Source organism: Apium graveolens, chromosome 4 (genome assembly GCF_009905375.1).
Source record: "Apium graveolens cultivar Ventura chromosome 4, ASM990537v1, whole genome shotgun sequence".
Lineage (NCBI taxonomy): Eukaryota > Viridiplantae > Streptophyta > Magnoliopsida > Apiales > Apiaceae > Apium > Apium graveolens.
The window spans coordinates 8663135-8690098 of NC_133650.1; the positions used below are offsets into that span (position 1 = coordinate 8663135).

Consider the following 26964-nt stretch of genomic DNA (forward strand, 5'->3'; position numbering starts at 1 on the left):
TGAATATATAGGTTGCAGTCTCTGTTTTATAAATTGGCTTATTTTTAAAAAATTACTGATAAATCGTTCTTAATTGATTAAAAATATTTAATCAATTCATCAAATTGTCTAAAAATTATCCAATTTGTCAAAAACCGTCCTAAAAATTACAAATCGGTATATCACCGGTTAAATTCAATTTCCGAAATATGTAAGATCGTAATCATGGTTGATGGGGTACGAGCATTTAAAGTGAACAGGAGAAAGTAAAGGAGTTTAGAATAAAAAGGACAGCTAAAATTTGGAAGCATTAGTCAAAATAGAATAATAAAAAAGGAGACAGACAGAGCAAATGCTGCTAACGCCTGCTACACTATTCTGACTATTCTATTCATTCAATCATTTCTCCACCTGTGTTCTTTCTGCCAACCCCAGTAACCCCATTTTCATTTTTCAAGAAAATTCTGTTTCTGTCAAAAAAATTGCATTTTGATCAGTTTTGGTTGAGTCTTGAAGTTGTAAATTGAAGAAAGTGATCATGGCCAGGTTTTCAGGGACAACACAAAAGTGCAAGGCATGTGAGAAGACTGTGTATGTCATGGATGAACTCACTGCTGATAACAAAGTGTATCACAAGTCTTGTTTTAGATGTCACCACTGCAAGGGTACCCTTAAGGTCATTTGATCATACCCTCTTCTTTTAACACACACACACCATATATGTTATGATCAATGTTTTTCATGTTAACTGTGTTTTTTTTAATGTAGTTTTGCTCATTCAATAATTGTGTAAAGTAGTCTTGATCTTGGGTGCATTTTGATTTATTTTGAATTTTTGAGATTTGTTTAGGTGATGGATTGACTTATAAGAATCTATAAGGTTTCATAGATTTGATTAAGTAATTGTATACCTTGATACTTGATAATTGATATGGATGAGGGATACATAGATTATTAAAATGATGCACAATATCGATAGTTTGACTATGATTTAGGTTGCCAATTTACAATTCTTATGCATCCACATAATATGCCTAATCTGAGCTTGCTGATAAAGGCAGAGATTAGTAGAGTACCATACTGAGAGAGGTTATAAGAGTAACATCTATTATCTAGTAAAGCGTTGGGTAGATCACCCAGGCCCCTTCATTGGTATCAGTCACCTAACATCCCAAGTTAAGATGTTTCCGGATGTTACTACATATTGTGGAGTGACGGGCCAGACCTTAGGTATTTCACAAGGGAGGTTCATCCTATCCTCTTAGCCTAATATGTGATGCTTCAGACCTCGTAGTAAGATGGCTTAAGAGTTAAATGCACTGCGGCTGATGGCTATATATGTGAATCTCCTGTCTTAAGCTGTGAAAAACAAATTCTCTCTTTTATTGTTCCCTTAATTATTATCCTCAAGTAACCTCATTCTAGCACATCGTGGTCCACCTCTTTTGTATGCTCTGCCGCTTTGGTATCAATTGAAGGACTATCTTGTTCAGCTATCTCAATGCCGTCAAGTGTTTCACAAAGTAGTTAACCTAGAAAGTCACGCCATGTCATTGGACTTCCAATGTCAATCAGACAATCACTGTGTGTGCGACATGTAAATGGTCCGAGTACCCTTTTTTTTCAAGCACTGAAGGACTAAAGCTTCCTTTAAACCCTAGTTTTCACATCATATTGGATGATAGAGTTTTCCAATCTATAAATGGATGAATTTTAATTTGTTGTAGCTTTCCTACAGCTTTTTCCAAATTAAAATCTTTGTGCATAGTATTTCTAATTATGGCGACATTATCAGGATTGGAAGCTTATCTTAGTGCATATTGGAATACCATATTTGGTTTTTATTTTCTATAGTAACTGTTCACGTTTTCCATGTATTACTCTATCTATTCCATTACTTAGATGATTCAGCTCGGTTCAGTGGTGATATACCAAAGTAACAAATTTAACTATGCTGGGTTCCATTTAAACTTTAACCATTCTTTAGTATAGTTCCACGGTTTTACCCACTTTATCCTCATCATATTGCCGCATTTTCTTTGCAGCTTTTTAATTATTCCTCATTTGAGGGTGTGCTATACTGCAAACCTCACTTTGATCAATTGTTTAAGATGACAGGCAGCTTAGATAAGAGTTTTGAAGGTTTGTTCTGTTTTGTATACATTTATGTATTTCCATTAGTATGTCATGTTCTGAATTCGCCTTTAATATTTTTTACTTCCCTAGGAACTTCAAAAACAAGAGTTGACAGATCTGCAGATCAGGTAGTCATCTAGTCTTACCTCTATTTCTCAAATTTGCACAATAATTTGCATATATTTGAGGTTTTTCATGAAGTTTAACTCAAAATTTTAGATTGATAATGTTGTTTTTCACAGGGTCAAACTAACAGTAGAATCTCGCGGATGTTTGGAGGAACTCAGGAAAAGTGTGTTGCTTGCAACAGAACTGTTTACCCTATTGAAAAGGTATAACGTGTGAACTCTGAAGGCATGAGAGACATAATTAAATAAAAACTTTCCCAAATACTGGTCTTTCAAAAAAATAAAAATCTTTATGGTCTCAAAATTGATGCGCTATTTCCTAAATATTCCGATGGTTCTTCACTCTTACTGCAGGTGGCGATTGATGGCACTGCATACCATAAGGCTTGTTTTAAGTGCAGCCATGGAGGATGTTTTATAAGTCCGTCAAATTTTGTTGCTCACGAGCATCAAATTTATTGCAGGCATCATCACTCACAGCTCTTCAAGGCAAAAGGAAACTTCAGCCAACTTGTTAAACAAGATATAATTAAAGAGGTGCTCGAACAGGATCAAATTAAAGAGGTGATCAAACAGGATCAAGTTAAAGAGGTTGTCAGACAGGATCCAGTTAAAGAAGTGGACAAACAGGATCAAGACACGGATGTGGTCAAACATGATGAAGTAAAAGAGGTGACTGAGAACACAACAACCTGATCATAGTACTTGCATCTACCAAGATATTATCTCGAGTTCATGGAAGTGGACATCTGAGCCAGAGCCTTGTGCAATTTTTGGTGTGTACAAGTAAAAAAGGTGTTTTTTCTTCAATTACCATTTTTCCGGTGTTACGTTATCATAGATGATTTACAATATAGGAGTGTTCTTTCAAATTTCAATTGTTGAGTGGTGAGCTTTGTAATATATTCTGCGTGATTTTTGAATAATTTTAAGGTTCTTTTTTACCCAAGTATACTGAAGGTTGAACTGAAAGAGTTACTGTGGCTGTGTTAAATTTAAGTTTTGGTTAGTCTTTATGTACCGCGGATGAATTTGTTTAGATATCAACGATTATTTATCAAGGAGAAACAATATGGCTGGATGTTAGTTGCACAATGAAACTGCTCTAAATTGATTTGAACATCATCTGGCATTTGTTTGAGTAGTCACTATTGTTACAATAATAGCCATTGGATGAATGGATTCATATGATATTTGTTTGCAAACACATCCATGTTTCCAATTTTTTTATAAGGAATATTTTTTGTTTGATAGTTACATACACACGCACCCTCCTTGTCTTTGACAATGTTCAAACCCTCGACACCCCTGGGAGCGAGGGAGATACCGCTACACCAAGAGGTGTTGGGGTTTATAAGGAATATTTAGCCGGAACTGATGAAATTATTTCAACACTCGTGCAGTTACAATTATCTTCTAGACAAACTTAAAACTCCTTAAAAACCTAGAAGCAGATAAGATGGATGCAAATCTTTGCTAGTATACACAACACTTCAGTAGTTCAATCAATTTTAGGCATTGATAAATGATAAGGTCATGTAATCTTACAAATCTGAATCATTTGAACCTGGTAGAAAAGATCATTTTAACCGCGAATAGCTCACATGTACAGGTTTTTGGTACTGATTTCACAGGTTTTCGATGACCAGCAAATTAACTCGATCAGCTGCTAGATTCAGAGATGCTGTTGAGTGATGGATGCCATCCTCTTGATCTTGCAGTTGCAGGATTTGTCGATGAACATTTTCTTGGTCGATGCCTATCAGTTTTAATCACCTGCAGAGAACCAATAGTATATGCTTTTTTAGCTAACTTCAGGAAAAAAAATCATAATCTTGCAAATAAGTACTTGGAAAACAATAATACCAACACCAACCTGTTGTTTCGTTATTTTCTGGCATTCAAAATCTAAACTTGGCTTCTCATTTTTTCCGGATTTTAATTCTTCTGATTGCTTCTTCTGTATCTTTGCATGTTTTTTTGCCAACAATTCCTTCATAACCTCTGCAAAATCAGCAAGAGTTCCATTAATATCTCAATAATAAACTCTAAATAACCATAAAACTGTTAATGAGTATAAGATCATGTTTGGGCATTCCTCTACCACATTAAGGTTTTAGACGGACCTGGTTACTTAACAAAAACAAGCCAAAGGAAAAAATAAATCATAATTGTAAAAAAATGTGTACCTTGAGCACTGATGAGTCTGTAAGTGTGGCCAAGGAGAAGAGTATCAGTCGGTCTGAGAAGTTTGATACGAGTAATACGAAGAGGTCCACCCGTGGTGGAAACCGCGGTGGTGGTGGTGGTGAGGAGGAGAGCAACATAATGAGAAGGATTCAACTTAATAATCTGAGAAGCAGGGACAGAGGAGTAAAGCTTGTCAACTCTACCAGAAGGATGTTGTATTGCTATACTTGCATTATCAATGGCTTGACAGTTCCCCATTACTTTGAATGTAGTAGTAGGGGTGAACGCGGGTCGGGTTGGATGGTTTAGAGGCTACTAGTACTGCAGCCAATGCTGATGATGAGCAACACAAGATTTATAAGAATGATTTGAGAACAGGGTTTGGAGAGAACTAGGTAAGACTGCAGTATTATTTGCAAATGACTCCTCTTTATAGGCTATAGCCACCAACTCAAACACATGTTGTATGTAGTTCCAGCATATACTTTCTTAGGGACCCCATTGGTCACGCCCAAATTTATCTTGTTTAGATTCTCGTATCAAAACAAATGCTACATGAATGTCATTACTAACAACTTCCAAATGCATCTATTATGAGGTATGTTTTCGATATATTTGTCGATTTATTAATTAACGCGTTCAAAAATCATGATATTACTAAACGATTACACCGGAATGCAAGACAACAGTTACGAAAAAAACGTGGATTGTAAATATCTATGACATCGTATGTCCAAAAAAGTGGCGGAACTAGAAATGAGCTAACAAGCTGATGTCTCGCCTGAACTGAAATTTTTTTCCTTAAAAATTAGTATAAAAACATTAAGTTTCGACTACCATGGATAATTGATGAAATTTGATTATTTGATTCCGAATTCTGAGTTGGTCGTAAATATCTAATCATAAACGTATTAAGGTTCGTTCTGAGTTGGTCGTAGATATCTAATGATAAACAGTATTTAAGGTCTGGTTCTAAACTGTTCGTAAATATCTAATCATAAACGTATTTAAAGGTTCTTCCTAACAATTCGACGGGTGTGGCATATAATCTTCCGATTAGATTATAGTAAGATGTTTTAATTTGATTTGTCTGTATATCATTTCCTGTCAGTGACTTGTAATAACTTTTTTAAACCCAAAGCTGTATGTATGCTTACACAGATGCAGCAAATTTGAAAAAGTGAAATACATATTGTTTAGGTTTAAATTGTAGAACCCAAGCAAGCTGAGCTGTTTAGCATTACATTTTCACTGCTGCTGATTGATGGCCACCACTGTCTCGTTGCCTCTTTATCGGAACAACCACGCGAGCATGAAATTTAGTGGATATTTATTCATCAGAAAAAATTACTAATATTTTACAAAAAAAGAGGCATGCTCATGCTCTCTCGTCACTTGCTTTAGTGCATCAATATTGTAAAACAAATTATGATGTAAATATTCGGTTTAGGAATGGGACAGCAAACAGTAATAAGTGAATGTCGCGTGTGAAATTTTGGCTACTCATTCACCTTTGCCCTGCGTTGTCTCAACTTTACTGATGCAAGTGTAAAATGTTGTGTTCTCAAACCTGGCCTTGTAGGCCTAGTGGTCACCAAGGATATTCGATAATCGAATAATAATCGTTTTTCTGTAATAATTTGACAAAAGTGGGAAAACAATTGATATATGCGAAAATTCGGAAATACGAATAAAAAGCAATAACTATCTATAAGAATGTTACGATTGCAGACTCGACAAAATAATTTTTCGTAAATAAGATTTGCTATTTAACGCGATACACAGTGGTTGCATTTGAAAATCACAGGTATAGATATGGGCAAACAAAGTGTTATTTCCAGGATGGACCGAATAAAAAGTTGGTGCAATAAATGATGCATGTATTGTCAAAGATTTGATGCATGCTTCTAAAACACATATGATTCATTGGTTGTGTTAAATTGGGAAATGAAGAATAATCGAGTGAATAAATAATTAAACAATTGAGGGGAGAAGTGGTTTCATTTCAAAGCTGAAAAGAGGAGGAAACATAAAGTGGGGGGGGGGGGGAAAGGAATCATATGTTTGGTTTTTCTGTCCTCAAATAAAGACAGAAGAAACTCCTTATTATTGTCTGGAATCTGCACCATATATTCTTCTCACCTTTCTTTCCCCTTCCCTGTGCCCTTTTCTCACTTTTTCCATCTTTCTTACCCCAATAATTCTATAACCTACCCATATAATATATGTATACTGTACATGTGGGAGAGAGGGAGAGAGAGAGTTTAAAGTACTAGTGCTTTTATTCCTTCGTACATATAAGGTTAATTTCTTGACAACAAAAAAATTTAGCCAAAGTTGTGGAACTGTGAAGGTTACTGTAATTTATTGGCATACTAGAATATTAGAATATTCAGAGTGGTGGTCCTAAATGTCATTTGGGGATTAAAAATGATTCTAAATATCACTTCAAAACGGTACATCGTGTAACGTTTATGCAAAAGAAATAAAATGGTACTTCGTGTAACGTTTTAGCATTTTGAATTTTTTTTATGCACAAAACGGTAGATAAAGTACCGTTTTGGTACAAAACGCTATATGATATACCGTTTTGAGCCAAAACGCTACTTCAACTACTGTTTTGCACATTATAAAAAAATAAAAAATAAAGTACCAAAACGGCACAAAAATTAAAAATAAATTACCAAAACGGCACACTATGTACCGTTTTGCATTAAAAAAACAAAACGTAAGATGAAGTACCGTTATGAAATGACATTTTGGGTCATTATTTTCAAAAGTGACATTTTGGACCATTTAACACTTGTCATGCTCGCTGAGTCATTTGCGAGGTGAGAGCAAGATGGGGAGATGAGAAAAGCAACAGCCTATAGGTGCAAGAACTCTTTTGATTCAAACTCTTTTAAATGAACAATTAAGGATTCATATGAATACACATGATTACTCACTCCGTCCCAAAATAGCGGTCCTTGAGCTATTTTTTTAATGCATTTATACGTGTCAAATAAAAGAGGTACAATTAACTTGGGACCGAGAGAGTAGCAAAATAGGAGGCGTAGGGGATCGATTATGCCTAGACCTAAAATGATCATAACTGACCTGTGTGTGTTCGAATAATTTGTGGGTGACTGAAGTACCCCATCCCAAAATAGATGCACAAGGCTAGTAATTTGAATAATAGTCACTCTCTAACAAGTTTGAAACAGTTAAAGCAGTAGCAAGCATGCTTCTTCCTACTTTAGAGCTACATGATCCGCCAAAAATTTACAGCAATAAAATGATGACTAATTATGCTAAGCAAATTGCTATTAAATTTGTGAATATATTCATACTACTTTGAGATATTAGATACATGAAGAGCAGCATAAGGGTAGTATACTGGTCTCAAAAAAAGCTTTGAGGAGCTAGTGAAGGGATTCAGATTTAACCGGTCAGAAGAAAATCCAACATAAGTGTCTTGTTAATCACACAGATGGGAAATGTTTGTTGAGATTGAAGGGCAGTGAATAGAATTCCTCACTTCTTGAATCTGTCTTGAAAGATCGAAACTTGTCCCACCAATGCTTGCCTCTATCTTTCCTGATTTGACTATCCTTCTTATGCAATGTGTTGTCTAGGAAAACTGCTAAAATGCCAGCAACAAAGGCTTCTGATGAGAAGGGCACATTCACAATGTCATTGAACTGCAAGGAAGTATGAAGATAAGATATTTGAATCAGTAACTCTATAATTCGATACACAACTGATACCACATGAGAGAATCACAACTCAACGTAAGGGGGCTTACCCATCTGCCAGACGTATGGACAGGGCCAAAACCTTTTATTGCAGTGTACTCATTGAAGTACTGAGGAATAGAGAAGCCCATAAAAACTGAGAATCCAAGTATGAACTTTGTGCGGAAGCTGTTAAGGTTGCAGAATTGAAGGAAACTTAAACCAGCAGCGCCTGCACAGAAATGAACAGCAAGTCAAAATCTGATGTTTGTACAGAAAAATACGACCTTTAGTGTTATGATCTTTGTTCATCCACTATTCACTTTGTTCAAACATACCGACATAAGCAAAGAAAAGACAGTACAATGCAGCAAATATTGGTGTTGGAATAGAGGCCAAATAAAGCTCCGAATTTTCCTGCAGAAGGGATTTTGTAAATATGATTGGGAAAGCTGAAAGATACACACGGAAAGGAGATCATGTAGTTTGAGTTCAAGCATTCAAGCGCAAAATATTACATACCCAATACGGAAAAGAAGATCATAAAGCCAGCAGATATCTGTACAACTCTTCTACTTCCTACGCGAGTTAATGCCAACAAGCCAGCATTTTCACTGCACAGAAACCAATAGTAGGGACAATTAGAAGACCCGTGAGCACAATCAATCAATATACAGGTGGTCATCCAGCAACACTTTTAGAATAGGAACGGCTCCAGATAAATATGTGAATATATTTATCTAGAATTTTTCCTTTCTAACAGAATAAATTTTGCCTTACATGGAAACTGAGGATCCATTCACCGTTCCAAATAAGCCGGACAACAGGATGCCAATTCCCTAAAACATAAACAAACTCAATCAAATTAACATTCTTACTAATTTAATTCACATACTAAGTAGTACCAAAAAGTAGCAGATAGTTTGTGCGTGTGCAAAATATGTTCAGTCTGTCCACAAGCAAAATGATAAAACCCTCATCAGGCTTGAAAAACAAAAGATGCTTAATCAAATCGTAAATTACCCAAATTTTGTATAACTATATGACTAACATTAATGGAGGGTTTTATGTTAAAAAATTGATGTTTATCCAGTGCATTTAAACACTTTGCTGTTTGTACATAGATTTAAAAGGTGCGAATTATGTTAATGTAGCTGAGGACCATTGCTATAAGCCTATAAGAATCTATGTTGCCTATGTGGATGTATGAGTCACAGAAGATGAGTTACCTGCCAGCCCACACCACGGCCGAGAATAGAAGGTGGCAAGGGAGTTGCACTAGCATATCGTGACACCGCAATAAAGCCTCCAGTAGACTGCAAATGCCGTTATTAGAATTTTAAAAGCAGAAACAAATCACTATTCAGAGAATTAATGTGAAAAGGCAATGATTAAATTTAAACTTTTCAAACTGCCTGTGCTTCTCATATTTTCCTTTCAAATTTAGTATAGCTATTGCAAAGTAAACAGACATTTTCTTTACAAATACGTCATTGAGAAAACATGTGTTGGAAAGATTTTAAGAGAGGTAAATAATATGACTGACGGAAGAAAGTCTGTAGGCATTTAACCTTTCATTGCATATATAGATTTGGTATGAACTATCAACTTTTAAAGGTTACGAAGAATTTCTCTAATCAATAATTAATAACATTGCTGACTATAAAGATAACTGCATATGTGATACTCCTCAACTACCGATCATTAAGTTTGGTCGACCGAGAAGGGAAAAGGCCAGACCTCTCTTGCTTTACCGGTGTCATCCTCACTCCCCTTACAGAGAGTCGAGGATCCTAGCCTTGCCGAAGGCAAAATGGGTGTGTAAGCAGTTAAGTTTGCCCAAAAAACAACTAACCTCCACAAGAGCAACAAATGAAGCCATCATCATGGCAAAGGCTTCACCCGCACCAAATGATGGTGTTCCCCATTGAAATGGATATGGAACTCTTATCCTGCAGATGAAAAACTCCAAACAATAATAAGGATTCAAAATTACCCATGTCATCGTGCAACAAATGTACAGTTTTATATCAGAGAAAACAAAAACTCTGTCTTTGAGTTTCATATAATAGACATCCCAGCTTGGTTTTCAAATTTGAAATTAACCTATGTTCATACTATTGCAGTAAAGTGCCATGTGTAACACAGCACTACTTGTCACAGCTAGGAGGGGGCGGGGGGAGGGGTGGGGGACTGCAAAGTGCTTATGCAAAAAATCTTGAAAATGAAACTTTCACTATGTCAGAAAGTAACAATAGCATATCCACTTTATGAAGAGAATCTGATCAGGTAATTCCTTAAGGATTCTTACCATGGTGCTCCACTTATAAGTCCTGCACGGTCTGTACGACAGCTACTTTGTGTAGTGGGTGACTTATGTTTATAGGCTCCGCTGACTGTAAGTATGTAAGCATAAACCCATACAATCACCACCGAAAACAAAACAGCAAAACGATCAAAGATGTTTTTCCCCGGGCGAAAAATATGGGGCAAATACTGCAAATTACAAACCACAGAACACGGGTGTGACCAGTTATATCTAAAAAGATTATCGAAACAGGTGAAATAATAATTGTTTTTCAAACAATAGTAGTACTCTAAGGGACAAGTTTAAATAATCGCATTGTGTCATGAGGTGAAATCACCTGAGAGAAAATCAGTAAAATGATTAGGTGTGGCAATCCAATTTCAACACACTTGGCAACCTGAAACACAAGTGCAAAGTTCAGATCTGTTGGGTGTGAAAGAGAGAAAGAATAACACACACACACACACGTGTATGTGCATAAATATGCTTCTATACTTACACCAGGAAAACCAAATTCATATAGACCAAAGCCAGCAAGCGCAACCAAAGGTACCGCTGATAGAGGACTTAAAAGCCTGAAAATACATAGGAAAATTAAAATTTAATTAAAAGCAAACAAAAAAAAAGTAAAATCAAGTGGCCCTTTAAGTGATTCTACATGGGGTCACTTCAGAGATAAAATGTTTCAAATACAAACTGGAGATGATATGTTATAAAATACAGATAATTTGGTAAAGCATACAACAGAATTAAATATAAACATACTGACAACTGCAGTCACCTGGTGATGTTACGCCAGAGGCCACTGAAACCTAGGACTATTTGAAGCACTGAAGCAACCATAAGTGCTCCCTGGATTGCCCGCATTATCTTCTTGAATTTCTGAGCATGCATTAAAAAAATTAATCATATTTCAATTATCTAACAATAAACCACATTATTTTTTTGCATGAAAGAAAAGCAATGAAACTATCGAAGAATATTGCTTGCAAATTTAACAAGGATACATGATAGATTAGTTAGATACATTTTACTAGTACACTTAAAGGTGGGGGGGGGGAACTTCCAGAATTAATCTATATTAGGAAAAGTTCAGAATCTACAGATTAGGGAGTAAAGAATAACTTCACCAACCTCCACAGGATCCTGGTCATTCCATCGGTTAGACAGGATAATTGATATAGTAGGAGCAACAAAGGTGTATGATCCTCCGATAACAGCAGGTAATCTACTTCCGAACGAAGTTTGTAGCAATGTGTTTAATCCAGCAACAAAGAGTAAGGTTTGAACCACTTTCGCTTTCTCCTCCTGTACAAACAGTACACATCATCATTACAAGTTCAGAACATTGTGACTGAAGAAACAAACATAAAAAATCAAGTATATAGTTTATTCATATGACTCACATTTCCTCCTCCCATTTGAGGAACAAGAGCTGTGGGTATGATAACTGTTGTACCAAGCATTACAATAAAATGTTGGAAGCCTAACAGGATAGCCTCAGCTGCATTACAAACATCCAAAAAAAACATCAGCGGTTAATCCCAGTAATGCATTTATGAAAAAATAGAGAAGATTTTCTGCGAATAGTGAAGATTTAACTAATAGCACAGAAAAGAACAACTTCCAAGATATCTAACCCAGAGTGGTTCATGAATAACAGAACGAAATTGCAAATTTTAGAGATATTGGTAAGCCTGTAATGTACCTCGCTAGATAAGAAACATATATGGACCTCCTCGTGTAACATTCACCAAGACACAAACACAACATATATGACACCAAAAATGAGACACTGTAGAATCTTGTACAAGGTCAACACACTTATAGTAGATCACCAAGGACTTATCTGCTAATGTACACCCAATTTCAAGACACCGCACAAAACTATCAACAATATCCACTTGAGTTAATTGACAAGAACACCAGGCCCCATCCGTTATTCTCATCTGTTATCCTCGGAAAGTCTCCGAATCATCCTTGTACACAATTTTTTTCAGTTCAGAAATTGTCTCCAAATTTGGGTTTTATCTTATTTTTCTTTAACGGTGGAAATTTTTTCCGATATTTTCATTTCTGCTTAGAGAACAGTTAACGATTTCTTCTATAACCATAGCAATAAAATAATCTACATTGCATAAAACTTCAAACTAAAATTAGGGACACAGGTGGAATATCTTAACAATTTGATACATCCAAAAACTCATAGCAATCAACAAAAGGAATGCAAATAAAAATTGTTAAACCTAGATACGCAAGTCTAATCTCAGCACTAACACAAGTAATTCCCAATCCAAACCAACCATAGATAAATAATCCAAACAAACACAAAATGAAGCTTAAACAAAAACATAATTAAGTATAAAACCAAAAATTAAATTAATAGTAGAAACAACGCACGCCAAGGAGGAGGACTAGTAATGCAGTAAGACACATTAGGCAGCTGATCTTTCGGGGGATGTGGCGCTGGCTCTTCTGACTTTGCTGGTCCTGCTCCACCTCCAGCCATTTCCTCTCTATTTCACTGCAAATGCACACCAACAGCTACATAAATACAATGTCAAAAAATTACTAAAAAAACCCAAAATTAAAATTCACAAAAATCTCTCTCAGCCCTTCTGGAACCCAAAAAAATATAAATAGATCCCAAATTTTACCAACTTCAAGCAATGAGAACCCAAAAATGCAGTGCCATTGTGAGAGAGGGAGAGAGGGAGAGAGGGAAAGAGAGAGAGAGAGAGAGAGAGAGAGAGAGAGAGAGAGAGAGAGAGAGAGAGAGAGAGAGAGAGAGAGAGAGAGAGAGAGAGGAGAGAGAGAGAGAGAGAGAGAGAGAGAGAGAGAGAGAGACTAAACAGAGGACAATGAATCTAAACTAGAAGGAGAAGAGGGTAAGAAGAGAGCAGAAGTACCTGAAAAACAACGTTTGAGAAGCAAGATCAAGTGGGGTTGAGAGCTTATGTAATTGCATCAAATCAAAAGAGACCCCACCTCGAGATACATGTTATATGAAAAGTTGTGGAGAAAGAAATGAACAAAGTGAGCTAAAAAGGGGGGGCTAGTAGCAAATTAGTATAAATAGAATGAAATGGTTTGATTGAGGCCAAATGTGGAGAAAGATAGGTACAGAGAAGCAGACAGGTACTAGTACAACTTATTACTATTTAATTCTAACTTACAAACACCTCTCTCTCACAATCTCTCTCTCAATCTCTCTCTCATCTCTCTCATCTCTCTCATCTCTCTCTGTCTGTGCAATTTAATACAGTAAAACTCTCTACCAATTAGCAGACCACGTTGATTTAATGTTGTGACTTATTTTCTTCGGTTTTGAACTAGATTTAATATAGTTCCGTTAAGTAACGCTCCACTGGACCCTTTGTTTATATCTTGGAGTATTTTATAGGTACAGGCTCATGAATTTGAGATGAATGTTTGCGGGAATATACAGGAACCTAAACGATGTCGTTTTGGTATTAAGGTACTGCTTGTGCTTGCTTTAAAACTTGTCATGTAAATATCAGTTAATGTGGTGTTACAGATTTGGGAAATCGGAACTTTTCGGTTGAGATAGCGATTTACATTTTATCGGACAATTTTTAAAAAATTAAATGAATTAATCAGCGATTTATCGGAAATCGGTTAAATCGGACAAATATTTTTAACCGATTCTTGAGCAATTTATCGACGATTTTTGAAAAATCGACCAATTTCTATAACAGAACTTCCGTGACAGTATCGTCATTTATTGTTGCAATTATTACTTACGGTCACATATGTTACATGTTGTAAAATGACACGATATATACATGTAATTCAAGCAGGAAATTGACGGATTTTTTTAAAATAAGAATGCACGCGCATGACAAGTTATTTATGGAGAAATACATACTATATGATTTTATATTATTAAAAAATATCAATTACAATGTCGCATCAAAAAGAATTACACAAAAATTGTGGAGTCCCCGAAAAAAATTTCATGTATAGATTAAAAAATTTCCCTAAAAATGAAATATTATGCATACGTTCGTAAATTAAAATTTGAGGTCACGTTATATTATATGAGAATGTTTTTGGTAATGGATTTGAGATTCATTACTTATAATATCTGACGGTAGTATTTCTAATCAAATTTCATGTCAACATTTTGGGAAAATACTTTATTTATTTTAAAGCACATGACTGGATTGAAATTGGAATCTTCATTCACATACCAAGCTAAAAAATTGAATTGACCAAAGAGATCAGAAATGTCCATTTGTCCCCCGTAAATTTATCTGTAGCTTATTTGTTTTTATAATCCGATTGCAAGCGATATTTTCATTCGTGATATTAATGAGATATAGACATGGTAATGTCGTGTATTTTCATGAACTTTTTTTTAATACTGTATTTTCATGAACTTAAATGTTAAACATACATGTTAGGCAAAAAAAGTTGCGAAATATGTGAAAGTTACATACTTAGATTAGTGTTGACGGAGGATTTTGGTAATAATAAAATTTGAGGTTCGTGGCCGGAAATAAGATCTGTGACAGCGGTTCTTTGTCGGAAACGTGAACAGTACCAGGTGGATTTGACGAACGGTATTCGTCGGAAAAGATGAACAGTATTCGTCGGAAAAGATGAACAGTGTTCGGTGGTGATAATTATTGGGGGGCTGAGATTGCTTAGGTTAGCGATGACTCATTTGCGCTCTCGCTTCTGACCTCTTACGAATTTGTCTACGTACCCCTATTTATAGGGGATCAAACCCACGTAGTTCTTGTGGAACAAGAAACCTGATGGGCTTAGATTTCTTATCCCGAGGCCCAGGTAAGAAACCCACTGGAAACCGTCTTCTACTAACTTTAGGAATGTCCGCCGATGAGGCCCAACCACAAAGGCCAAAGGTTCGTCCGCGGCTTCGAGACTTCGCGGATGAGGCATCTCCCTGGCCAAGGATAACCCTCTGCTACCAGCTGTTTCTCTAATCCACGGACGCAGGTATAGCCGTGGTTCACCCCAAATGTTGGACGCATCTTTGTCCCCCGATAAGGAGCCCCTACCAGATTACAGGACAAGTGATCTCAAGCTTTCGGGTGCAAAGTGCAGGATACTCCGAAGTCTCCCAACGAGGACACCCGTTGACTACAGAGACAGAGCTCCCAAAGCACACACCAGATTTCACCCCACATCCCCAATGAGGGCACCCATTGACTACAGGAGGAGGCATGCAGTCCAGGCATACCCCTAGAGGTCTCTGACCACGGACACCACATTTCTTGTAGATATGCTACAGGAAGGAGTTCTTCAATAGAGTACCTGCATCAAATAGGTTAGTAATAACATTCTCCATCTTCCTTGAATCTTCCAGAGAGTTCATCCAAGTAGCATGTCAAAGTTGCATTCACATGTCAAGTAGAAGTTAAGGGCGCGCCCAAACATTCCCGTATGTTGGCGCTGCCCTGTGTCATCAGCCTTTGATCTCTTCCTATGTCATTCTACATCATAGGGCGCGCCCTAAATTATTTATCGTTAGGGCTTGCTCTAATTCTGTCCAAGCCAAAGTGTGGGTCTGTCAAGGCAATCATGTCCGAGTAATCCTTCCAACGAGCCTTCCTTACCTAGGGCACGCCCTAAGGCTCACCACAGGACAGAGAATTCATATCCTCCTTTTCAATAATTGGGCGCGCCTCCTCCATCATGTTTGAGGGTGCGCCTTTAAGACATGATAACCACAACTGTTAATCAACTACTTAATCAATGGGGTGCAATCTTAGGGCGCGCCTTCTATTTGTGGAAGGTCAATCTTATCTTTTCCTAGATTCCAGGCGCCTCCTCTTCAATTCTGCTCATTTTATTAATCTTAATCTGAATATTGTTTATACCAATTTTTGGGCATAACAACTACCCTCCAAATTCCATATGCTATTGAAAATGGGATTGGAATTTTTCTTCACCTTTATTAAAATCTGTATAAACAAATCTTACAATACTTTTTACAGGGTGCGCCCTGAACAGGGCGTGCCTTCCAATTTTTTTTTTAAAGTTTCAATGATTTCATAATAATCAAATAAGGCGTGCCTCCAATAGGGCGCGTCCTAGAAGTTCAAACGGTTTAAAAGCAGTTCCCCTTATTATTAGGGATTCACAATTGATGTGACTGATTTAACAGCTGTCATTTTTTTTTACTATAAATACTAGTCACAATCAGTCATTTTTTCTTTTACTTTTACTCTCCCCCCTTTTTCTTACTTTCTCTTTCTTCCCAAAGGCTCCAAACCCAGCGGTATTGTTTGGCTCAGAACCAGCCTTCTCTGTTACCACTCTTCAATTCTCTTCCAGTCAACTTCTTCTCCATTCGAAAAGGTACGACTGGCTTCTCGTATTTCTGAATTTCGTTAAGTAAATCACATTGCATGTCATGTTACCTTTTTATCTTCCTTTTCTGTTCTTGATGATATACATAAAATGATGAATGTATCTGTGTATGTATATCTGTAATTTTAAATTTTGTTGCTTTAGATCTGAAATCGTTGGGGTCTAACTTTTAAATTTATGTTTTTGAGAATTTCAATCGTTATTTATAATCTTCACATAACCACCTGTGCCTTTAGAATTCACCAGCGACTTAGGACGCGCCCTACCTTTAGCTCCTTATAATTTGTACATGACCATAATAGGGCGCGCCTGTTATAATAAAACATATCCCTACTAATAGGCTAGGATTTTTTTATGGCGCGCCTTCTTATGAGATGGCTTGCCTTTAAGAAGGAGTTGACATAGATCATAGGAAATACTCTTCTCTTACACCTTCCACCTATTTTTCCTGTTTCCTTTACACTTTCATATCTCATTCTTTCGCATAGGGCGCGCCCTCAAAATTTCTTTTGGTTTTCTTGACAGCTGGAAGACGAGGGTGCGTCCTCTCCTTTTCACCCTTTCAAGAATTTCCTCACAAATTTGGGGATCTATTCGCCTCCCAACACTTACTTCGATCCTCAACCCCCAAACGCCCACCATACTCCTGAATTTCTGAACCGGGTGGCGCGCCTTCTTCAAGATTCAAAAAAGGGTATTTTGATGGCAGATTCCTCAGATAGTTCTTCTACGGACAACATTCCTTTGTCCCGTAGACAGGGGAAGCAGAAGCTGGTCCAAAAGGACAGATCCCTAGCCCCAGATAGGACAGAACTGGATGATGATGACTGGTTCGAGAGTTTGAATGCCGATAGGTATAGGGGTGTTGAGAGGGGTGTCAACGTAGGTGCAGGACCTTCTAAAGTATCCTACAGGGTTGTATCCCCAAGCCCATCTCCTCAACAAACAGAGGGTGCGCCTACTTCTCCTGTCCCTGAGGGCGCGCCTGAAGTAAGTGTGTCACCTCTACGTGACGAAAAAAAATTTCTTTGACGAGGACTTCTTCCAATTTTCCACCTCCCCTGAACCTTCTCCAATCCCCTTCCAACACTGGGAAGTTTCTGACAGTGAATTAGACTTTGATTGGGAGGAATTCGAACTGTGCAATGAAGCTGTGAAGAAACGTTTCAGGAAGGAGCATGAGAAGCTTTTCTGTGTGGGCCTGTCCTCAGCTTGTTCAGATGAGCAACTGGGATGGCTCATGGATTTTTATGATATGGAGGGCATATGGGTGCGCCCTTTAAGCATGATGCGGCCCCATATCTTCAATTATGGGAGAAACTTTAAGATTCCTAGAATGGTAACGAGCCCTAAGCTGGTATCTTTGGGTATAGGCGCGCCCTTACATCCCTATCTTAGGGAAGTGATAGAACTATACAACGTGGCACCACTCCAACTTTCTCCCAACAGCTACAAGTTTATCCTGGCTCTCTTCATCCTTTATACGGACTTGGGTTTCCCCCAGCCGTCAATGGCTGAAGTTGCTTATTTTTTCAATCTAAGAAAGTCTGACCACGGGTACTACTATTTGGTGGTAGACAAGCAGCACAACAAGAAGGGTTTTTCCTCTGGCAAGCTTAGCCATAAGAAAGGTTGGAAGGAAAACTTCTTTTACCTGTACGACGTTCCCAGAATAAGGATAAGATTTAACAAGTCACCAAGTAAGGGTGCGCCCTTTCTTTCTTTTCCTTGCGTTATTTCTATGTTTTTTCTTTCTTTTCTCATCCTTATACTTTTTCAGACAGACCAGCGGCCAAACCTCTTAAGGGCGAGCCCAAAAAACGAGCTGAAGCCCTCCTTAGAGTGGCTACTGACAGGTGGAACTTAAAAACCTTAGTCACCCGGACCAACTTGATGCGAGTAGGAATTCTTTCTGACCAAGTAGGAATGAAGTGTAAATATGTAAAATTTAGGAAGGGTGCTCCTGTTTCTCGTGTCGTCGACTTAGACAGTGAAGAAGAAGTCGAAGAAGAAGAAGAAGAAGAGACAGAGGATGGCTCCTTACAAGGTCAAGATCCTTCAGGTTCATTAACTGTGGAACCTAAAGGCGCGCCCTCTACGATTGGCGCGTCTTAGCTTCTTTTCTGTCAGCTTCTGTATTGGCTTGCTAGATATAAATACATGTTCACGTGGTCGATCTTTCCGCCCTTTAGGGCGCGCCCTCCTACTCTGGGCGTAGCACTTTTTATATGTTTATCAATGTTATCTTTATCAATTGCCTTTATTTATTACTCTGTTCAGCACATTTAAATATCACGTTCAATTAACATGTTCTGTGTTTTATGCAGAAATGGCTCCTCCAAGAATCCCCAAATCTTTTGGGGCGCGCCCTAGTGACAAACCTAGGCCCAAGTCAAAGAAAGATGCTCCTGCAGCACATGCCTCCATTCCAACTTCTGTTCCCATTCCTCAAACAACACATGTTCCAAAAAGGCCCATATTTGATCTTACAGAGAAACAGGGCGCGCCTAAGAGGCATAGAACCAAGGGCGCGCCTTCTGGCTCTTCTGCTGCCTTGAACGCTCTTGGCCCCATGGGTGCCCTTCATGTTTCGGATGAAGAAGTGGAACAGTGGCAAGCCATGGATTTGGGATATGCTGCTCGTGCTTCTATAAAGGCATTTTGCCAATTGTTCATCCACTCCACTTGAGTGGTGGATAAGCTACTTGAAGAGGGGGCGCGCCTAGAGAGGTTGCAGGGTGACAACAACATTCTGAGAAACACCCTCAAGGACAAGGACTTTTTGCACGCTAAGGATATCAAGGCCAAGGATTCTGAGATTTCCTTCCTCAAGGATGAGCTGGCCAATCTCACTTCTCAGCTAGAGATTGCCAACAAAAAGGCTACCTCTCTCCATACTGAGCTTGGTGCAGCCAACTTGAGGATTGAGTATCTAGAGGAGCAGCAAAAACTGGGATGGCTTGATGAGAAGAGGGAAATGACTGATGAGGCATTTGCCAATGACTTCCACTTCTACAGGGTTGGTTTTGTGGCCAATGACCCTGATTATACCTTTGAGAAGTTTGGGGAAGAGACTGTTGCTGAGATGGTGGAATTTAAAAAGGAGCATGCTGCTGAAATCAAGGCAAGGAGGATAGAACTTGGGCTGGAGGAGAAAGAAGAAGGTGAGGGCCCGCCACAAGAGGAAGTCCCCAAGGGCCCGCCTGAAGCTGATCCCACTGTTCCTCTTCAATCTATTCCTCCAACAGACCGGTCTCAGGGCGCACCTTGATTCATTTTAATTTAAATTTTAAATACTTCTGAGGAGCCAACCCTCTTTTGATGTTGTGCAAAGTTGTATGACTTATCTTTCTGCTACCCTTTTACTTTTGCATGTATGGCTCGACGTTAATTTTATCTTTCCCCATATGCATTAAAATTTGTTAAGGCACTTTGATTTTTCCCTTGGCCATTTATAAAAATATGACTCATATTTTCATGATGGCGCGCCCTCATATCCAAGTCTACGATAAAAGGGACGATAACAACTTCGAGATCAAAGAAAACACCCACGAATATGCTAAATAAATAAGCTCTGATATCAAAGGGCGCGCCCTGTAGCAACATCAGTCATAATGAACATAGTGCAAATAACACGTACTTTTTCTTATCAGTAACGCCTTCGTGATTTTTTATTTACTTATTAGTTCAAGGGCGTGCCTTAATTCGATTAGCTTTTGCTTTAGCTAATTTTGTTGTCCATGTATATTTATTCCTTTCACCCTTGAATACTATATTTATCATGATTATGAAGCAGAAGTTATTAGATAGGGTGTGCCTCAACATAGGGCGCGCCTCTGGTATTTTTCAAATGAGAAATTTCATGTCAAACAAATAAAGCAATTTGAAGTAACTTTTCCCTTTTATTGATAATGCGCTCTAGTGTATAAATTACACCAGTCCCATGACTACTATGCTCTATGGGGAAATTATTTGAAAATTTTTCTTCCTTCTGCTAGTTCCAAGGTTCGCAGTCACATGTACTACCCCCCTAGGCTAGGAGGAATTTACTTTGCTACTAGCCTATTACATAAGAATAAAAATAAGAAAATAAGGGGGACACTACCACACCCTACTGATAATACTTTCGTAAATGTTCTGCGTTCCATGCTCGAGAAATAAGTTTACCATCTAGATCTACTAAGCGATAGGTTTCCTTCCAGAGTATAGCTTTAACTTTGTACGGTCCTTCCCAATTAGCTCCAAGCACCCCGTGCTGAGCTATCTTAGTGTTAGGCATAACCTTTCGCAACACAAGATCTCCAACCTTGAACGGTACGGATTTTACCCTTTTATTGAAGTACCTTGCGACCCTCTACTGATATGCAGCAAGCTTCAATTGAGCGTTCGTTCGGGCTTCGTCTAACAGATCCAAGTGGAGCCTCTGGTTAACTTCTGCATCTTCCTCGACAAACACGTCTCTCCGTAGGGATCCCGCTCCTACCTCCACGGGAACCATGGCCTCATACCCATAAGTCAACAGAAAGGGGGTTTCTCCTGTGGTCGATCTAGGGGTCGTATTGTAAGACCAAAGGACCATGGGCATCTGTTCTGGCCAATCTCCTTTTTTCTCTTCTAACTTTGCCTTCAAGGTGTGTTTTATGATTTTGTTTATGGCTTCTGTCTGACCATTACTCTGCGGATGATAAACCGCGGCGAAGTCCTTTTTAATCTTTAAGTCCTCACAAAGCTTCCTTAACTCTTTACTATCAAACTGTTTTCCATTGTCTGAGATGAGTTTGTAGGGGATACCAAACCTGCATACTATGGAATTGAACACAAAATCCCTTATCTTCTTTGCCATGATCGTGGCTAGTGGCATAGCCTCTGCCCATTTGGTGAAGTAGTCCACAGCCACCACGGCGTATTTCACACCCCCCTTTGCTTTGGGCAACTCTCCAATGAGATCAATTCCCCACATGGCAAAAGGCCAGGGACTCACCAACGAGGTAATGGTAGATGCCGGGGCGTTGGAATAGTTAGCGAATCGCTGGAAACGATCACAAGCCCGGACAAAATTGAAAGCATCTTCTCTCATAGTCGGTCAGTAGTATCCTTGTCTGAGCACTTTTAATGCCAAGGAACCACCCCCCCGAGTGATTGCCACAAATCTCTTCGTGCACCTCTCTGAGAATATAATTTCCTTCTTCCATATCCCCACAACGTAACAATGGCTGGTTAAATCCTCTCTTGTATAGTACCCCGTCATATTCGACATACTTTGCGGCCTGGTAAAGAAGGCGTCGAGCCTGTAGTTTGTCTTCTGGCACAACCCCTGTTTGAATATAGTTATGAATGGGGGTCATCAAACTTTCTTGTGGGATTTCTTGCATTTGAAGCACCTCCATCTCTGGGATACTTGGGATTTCTTGGATTCTCAAAGGGATTTGTCCAAGTTGAACGCTATCCATCTGTGACCCCATCTTGGCCAAAGCATCCGCATTACTATTTTCTTCTCGCGGAACGCTTCTAGCCTGGCATTTGAATTTTTTTTCAGTAGGCGTTGCGCACATCTCATATATAGCTTTGTTCGTGGTCCCCGGGCTTGGAAACCTCTGTTGACCCGGTTCAAAACTAATTCGGAATCGCTCTGAACTATTAGATTCACGGCCCCTACCTCCAGAGCTAATTTCAGACCGTTTATCAAGGCTTCATACTCAGCATCATTGTTAGTAGTATAGAACTTAAAATGGATAGCACTCATCAAACGGTGTCCCTCCGGAGTTTTCAAGACAATTCCGGCACCTGATCCATTGTTGTTCACGGCCCCGTCCACATGTAATATCCACCAAGGGTGTGGGAGTTCCTACCTCTTTTCATCCTGGTGACTTCCTTGCGAGGTCGGTTCTGCCAACACTATGGCCTTATCATCGACTTCTGCATCGAACTCAAGTATGAAATTAGCCAGCGCTTGTCCCTTGATTGTCGTGCGAGGAAAATATTCCAAATCGAATTGTCCTAGCTCCACTGCCTATTTTAACATTCTCCCTGACGATTCAGGTTTATGTAGAATATGCCGAAGCGGATAAGCGGTGCAAACTTCTATTCGGTGAGCCTGAAAGTTTGGTCTTAGCTTTCGTGCTGCAAGAATAAGTGCGTACACTAGTTTCTCCATGTTGGTATATCTGGTTTCCGCATCCCACAACCTTTTGCTCACATAGTATACGGGCCACTGGTGGCTTGCTTCTTCCTTTACCAATACCGCGCTGACGGAATATTCAGACACCGCCAAATAAAGAATCAATATCTCTCCGTCTTCTGGCTTGGCCAACATCGGAGGATTTCCCAACTGCTTTTTGATTTTCAGAAAAGCATCTTCACATTCGGGAGTCCACGGAAAATCCTTCCCCCTTCCTTTGATTGCTTTGAAGAATTCTTTGCACCTATCCGATGACTTTGAGACAAATCGATTCAGGGCCGCAATCCTTCCTGTCAGGCTCTGTACTTGTTTAACGCTGGTGGGAGATTTCATGTCTAGCAGAGCTTTGATTTTTGCCGGGTTAGCCTCAATCCCCCGGTGGTAGACCATGAATCCCAAGAATTTCCTCGACTCCACGTTGAACACACACTTCTGCGGGTTTAGTTTCATCTTATATTTTCTCAGAATATGGAACATTTCAGCTAAGTCGACAATGTGGTCTTCCGCCTTTTTCGATTTTACGAGCATGTCATCCACATACACTTCCATTGTTTTCCCAATCTGCTTCTTGAACATTTTGTTTACCAATCTTTGATAAGTGGCACCGGCGTTGATCAGACCAAATGGCATTCCGATATAGCAGTAGAGCCCTCTATCAGTGATGAAAGAGGTGTGCTCTTGGTCAGGCTCATATATAAGGATTTGGTTATACTCGGAGTATGCGTCCATGAAGCTGAGCAAGGCATGTCCTGCCGTGGCGTCGACCAACTGATCAATTCTTGGTAGGGGAAAACTATCTTTCGGGCATGCCTTATTTAGATCGGTGAAATCCACGCATGTTCGCCATTTGCCATTGGGCTTTTTTACCAACACCGGGTTTGCTAGCCATTCTGGGTAGAAGGATTCCCGGATTAGTCCAACATCCAGGAGCCTATCTACTTCCTCTACTAGGGCTATAGCTCTCTCTCCGCTTACGGCCCTTCATTTTTATCGAACCCCCCTTATGCTTGGGGTCGATATTCAATCGGTGGCACATTATCTCTGGATCAATTCCTACCATATCAGAAAGGCTCCATGCAAATACATCAAGATTCGCCAACAGAAATATTGAAAGACCTTCCTTCAACCTTGGTGCCAACTGGGATCCTATTCTCAAAACCTTACTCGGATCTTTTTCATCGACAGGGATTTCGATCGTATCTTCTGTTGGCCCCGTCTTTTCCATCGGCATTGGTATCCGGGGATCCAGTTCAGGCGAATCACGGATTTCATTGTCTTGTAGAGAAGGCGCATCCCCTTTAGGAGGAGCGTCGACTTCTTTAGAAGGCGCGCCTTGCATAGCAGGGACATCAACTTCTTTAGTATGTTTTGCGGGTAAGGGTGCTTCTTCAGGGGGAAGGGCATCATCCTGTTCGAGGCTTTGCAAGACATCGAATCTCCCTTCTAACCGTTCCCTATTGAAATTTGTTTGGACAATGGTGTCCATTGCCTCCTCTTCTTCCAACATCTCAATTCTGATTGTGTCTTCCAAGTACGACATTGTTGGGGGCAGCCCGGAGGGGTGCTCATCTTCTTACTCAACATAATAGTGGACTCGGATTTCCTCGATTGGTTGTTCAATGCTTTCTTCTTGATCTACGTCCAGAGTATCTTCGGCATGAGAGTCTTTTTTTAAGCCTTTCATAGCTTGCCTATAGCACTCCCGAGAGTCATACTGGGAACCCTTTATACTTCCCACCCTATTTGGCGTTGGAAATTTGATGGTTAGGTGGTGGATTGAAATGATGACTCTCATCTCCCGCAGGAAACGCCGTCCCAACAACACGTTGTATGACGATTCCTGATTCAGGACCTTAAATTCAAGCATTTTTGTTACCGACAATGGGCTTTCCCCCAAAGTACATGGCAGCCGAATCGATCCCATGACTCTAACTCCTACGCCTGAAAAACCATAGACCCACTAGTCTTCCCCCGACATATCCTGATCAGGTAGTCCCATCTTCTTGAAGGTGCTGTAATAGAGGATGTTTGTCGAGCTTCCATTATCCACGAAGGCTCTATGGACATTTTTGGTTCCTATTTGAATGGAAATAACCAGCGCATCATTGTGGGGATGATGTACCCATCGGGCATCTGCTTCCCTGAAGGTGATATCCATGGACTCACCCTTAAATACTTTGGGCGGCCGAGTTTCCACCCTATGAATATCCGTGAGAGGCCTGAACTGGGCTTCCCTAGTGTATCTTACCAAGGCTCGGTTGCTGCATTCCATCCCGGGATCTCCCCCGTAGATTGTTCGGATACTTCCAGCCCTGACAAATTTACCTTCCTCCAGGGTATCATTGTTCGACCCGCGCGGGGCTCGTCTTTCTTCTTCCCTTATTCTGTCATCCTTGTGCTTCCTTACTTCCTTGACTACCCATTCTCCGAGGTATCCTTCCCTGATAAGCGCTTCGATTTCATCTTTTAAATGTCGGCATTCATGCGTGTTATGTCCAGATGATTCATGGTATTCACAATATTTTTTCTTGTCTTTACTTTGCCATGATGATAAAGCTTCAGGTTTTCTAAATAGCCCTTTATTTTTGTTTACTTCGTAGATATGCTCGATAGATGCGACCAAAGGTGTGTACCGGCTTGTCATGTAGTCATAGTTTGAGGGAGGACTCCATCCCCTCCTTGTGTTTGCTGTATTCACCCGGTCTGGGCTTCGACTACTTCTTCGGTACCTTGGGCTTGGAGACCTATCCCTCTTCCTTCCTTTGCTTCTCTGACTTGACTGTGAAATCGGTTGCACTTCTGCCAGAGATTGTTCTATAGCTTTAAAAGATTCTGCTAAAGCGAAGACATCTGCTAGAGTAGTCGGGTCTTTTCCTTGCAAGTGCTTCCAAAAGTCCGAGCCGACCCTTAATCCTGCGATCAAGAAGCTTTTCAAGGCTTCGTCTGATGCTCCCCTCACGCTAGTAGATTCAGCGTTGAACCTTTTGAAGTATGATGTCAAGCTTTCATTTTCCCTTTGCCTAACATTGGCAAGAGTGGTGACAGAGGGCGCGTATCTCACTGCGGCTTGGAACTTGGTTAAGAACAGAGTTTTCATCTGATCCCATGAGGTGATCACTCCTGGCCCGAGCTTTTTAAACCACTGCTGGGCACTTTCTCTGAAGGTTGCCGCCAAGAGACGGTATCGAGCCAGGTCTGGAACTTGGTACACGTCCATCTCTATATTAAAATGACTCAGGAATTCCACCGGATCTGAATTTCCGTTGAAACGGAGATCGCTAGCAGTGTTGCGATACCCGGCCGGCAGTTGCGCTTCTCTTACCGCCACCGAGAATGGGGAGGGGATTTCAGCTGTGGTCGTAACCCTGCCTTCCAGGTGGTTAAGTAGCCTTTTTAGATCTCCCATATTGAAAGTTCCCACGCCTGGAATGGTCTGCATTTGAAGCTGCGGACCTTGGGGTTGTAATGGGGGTGCCTCCACTTGATTTCCCCCGGGAGGGGCTTGCTGCTGGTTCGTATTCTGGGCGTCTTCGGGTATCACAATTACTTCAGGATTTCGTCCTTGATTTCTCCCTTGATTCTCTTCTCCACCTTGGCCTGCGGCCCCGAGCCATACCGCGATCATAGTTTTCCACATCCATATGATTATAATGTTCCGCATAGTCATAGCTGCCTGCTCGGTTATTCCAGCGGTCGCGGTAGTTATCGCAACGGTAGCCTTCTAAATATCTACCTCGGCCTCCACCTCTTCCCCTCCATTGAGGCTTTCTCCAACGATCGTTTCCGTACCCACGACCATATCGATCCAGCAATCTGCGGGGAGGAGCTCTCTCATGATCGCGGTGCCGCTCCCGATCTTCCTTGGAATTTGGGGGCACACGCGTTGGATCGCGGTGCCGCTCCCGATTTTCTTGGGAATCCAGGGGCACACGCGTTGTATCATGGGGGGTCACTTCTCCGTGATCA

General features: G+C 39.9%; 3 protein-coding genes and 1 pseudogene across 3 annotated transcripts; 1 reads left to right on the forward strand and 3 right to left on the reverse strand.

The window, feature by feature from the left end:
• Window positions 1-302: 302 nt before the first annotated feature.
• LOC141717669 (LIM domain-containing protein WLIM1-like) lies at window positions 303-3237 on the forward strand. The gene is made up of 5 exons (XM_074519842.1): window positions 303-655; window positions 2025-2121; window positions 2206-2243; window positions 2358-2447; window positions 2598-3237. The coding sequence occupies exons 1-5, from the start codon at window positions 518-520 to the stop codon at window positions 2937-2939; spliced, it is 705 nt and encodes a 234-aa protein (XP_074375943.1). The 5' UTR covers window positions 303-517; the 3' UTR covers window positions 2940-3237.
• Window positions 3238-3743: 506 nt separating this feature from the next.
• LOC141717670 (uncharacterized) lies at window positions 3744-4864 on the reverse strand. Its single transcript, XM_074519843.1, has 3 exons — window positions 4433-4864; window positions 4120-4247; window positions 3744-4019 (listed from the first exon to the last, which is right to left on the reverse strand). Exons 1-3 carry the CDS (start codon window positions 4689-4691, stop codon window positions 3906-3908), a joined length of 501 nt encoding a protein of 166 aa, XP_074375944.1. The 5' UTR covers window positions 4692-4864; the 3' UTR covers window positions 3744-3905.
• A 2849-nt stretch (window positions 4865-7713) lies between these two features.
• Window positions 7714-13794, reverse strand: LOC141717671 (nucleobase-ascorbate transporter 6-like; annotated as a pseudogene).
• An 8065-nt stretch (window positions 13795-21859) lies between these two features.
• LOC141718283 (uncharacterized) lies at window positions 21860-24538 on the reverse strand. Its single transcript, XM_074520668.1, has 4 exons — window positions 23974-24538; window positions 22900-23888; window positions 22670-22830; window positions 21860-22508 (listed from the first exon to the last, which is right to left on the reverse strand). Exons 1-4 carry the CDS (start codon window positions 24536-24538, stop codon window positions 21860-21862), a joined length of 2364 nt encoding a protein of 787 aa, XP_074376769.1.
• Between the last annotated feature and the right edge of the window lie 2426 nt (window positions 24539-26964).

Excerpts from the sequence above, each read along its gene's own strand:
- LOC141717669 (XM_074519842.1), top strand. The coding sequence starts at position 518 with ATGGCCAGGTTTTCAGGGACAACACAAAAGTGCAAGGCATGTGAGAAG. Across the intron at positions 2,122-2,205 it reads CTTAGATAAGAGTTTTGAAG|GAACTTCAAAAACAAGAGTT; the intron begins GTTTGTTCTGTT and ends TTACTTCCCTAG. Across the intron at positions 2,448-2,597 it reads CTGTTTACCCTATTGAAAAG|GTGGCGATTGATGGCACTGC; the intron begins GTATAACGTGTG and ends CTCTTACTGCAG.
- LOC141717670 (XM_074519843.1), bottom strand. The coding sequence starts at position 4,691 with ATGGGGAACTGTCAAGCCATTGATAATGCAAGTATAGCAATACAACAT. Across the intron at positions 4,248-4,432 it reads CAGACTCATCAGTGCTCAAG|AGGTTATGAAGGAATTGTTG; the intron begins GTACACATTTTT and ends CTGATTTTGCAG. Across the intron at positions 4,020-4,119 it reads AGAAAATAACGAAACAACAG|GTGATTAAAACTGATAGGCA; the intron begins GTTGGTGTTGGT and ends GGTTCTCTGCAG.
- LOC141718283 (XM_074520668.1), bottom strand. The coding sequence starts at position 24,538 with ATGTCGTACTTGGAAGACACAATCAGAATTGAGATGTTGGAAGAAGAG. Across the intron at positions 23,889-23,973 it reads TTCGATAAAAATGAAGGGCC|AATGGCTAGCAAACCCGGTG; the intron begins GTAAGCGGAGAG and ends CCTTCTACCCAG. Across the intron at positions 22,509-22,669 it reads AGTCACCAGGATGAAAAGAG|CCTTGATAAACGGTCTGAAA; the intron begins GTAGGAACTCCC and ends CTGAGTATGAAG.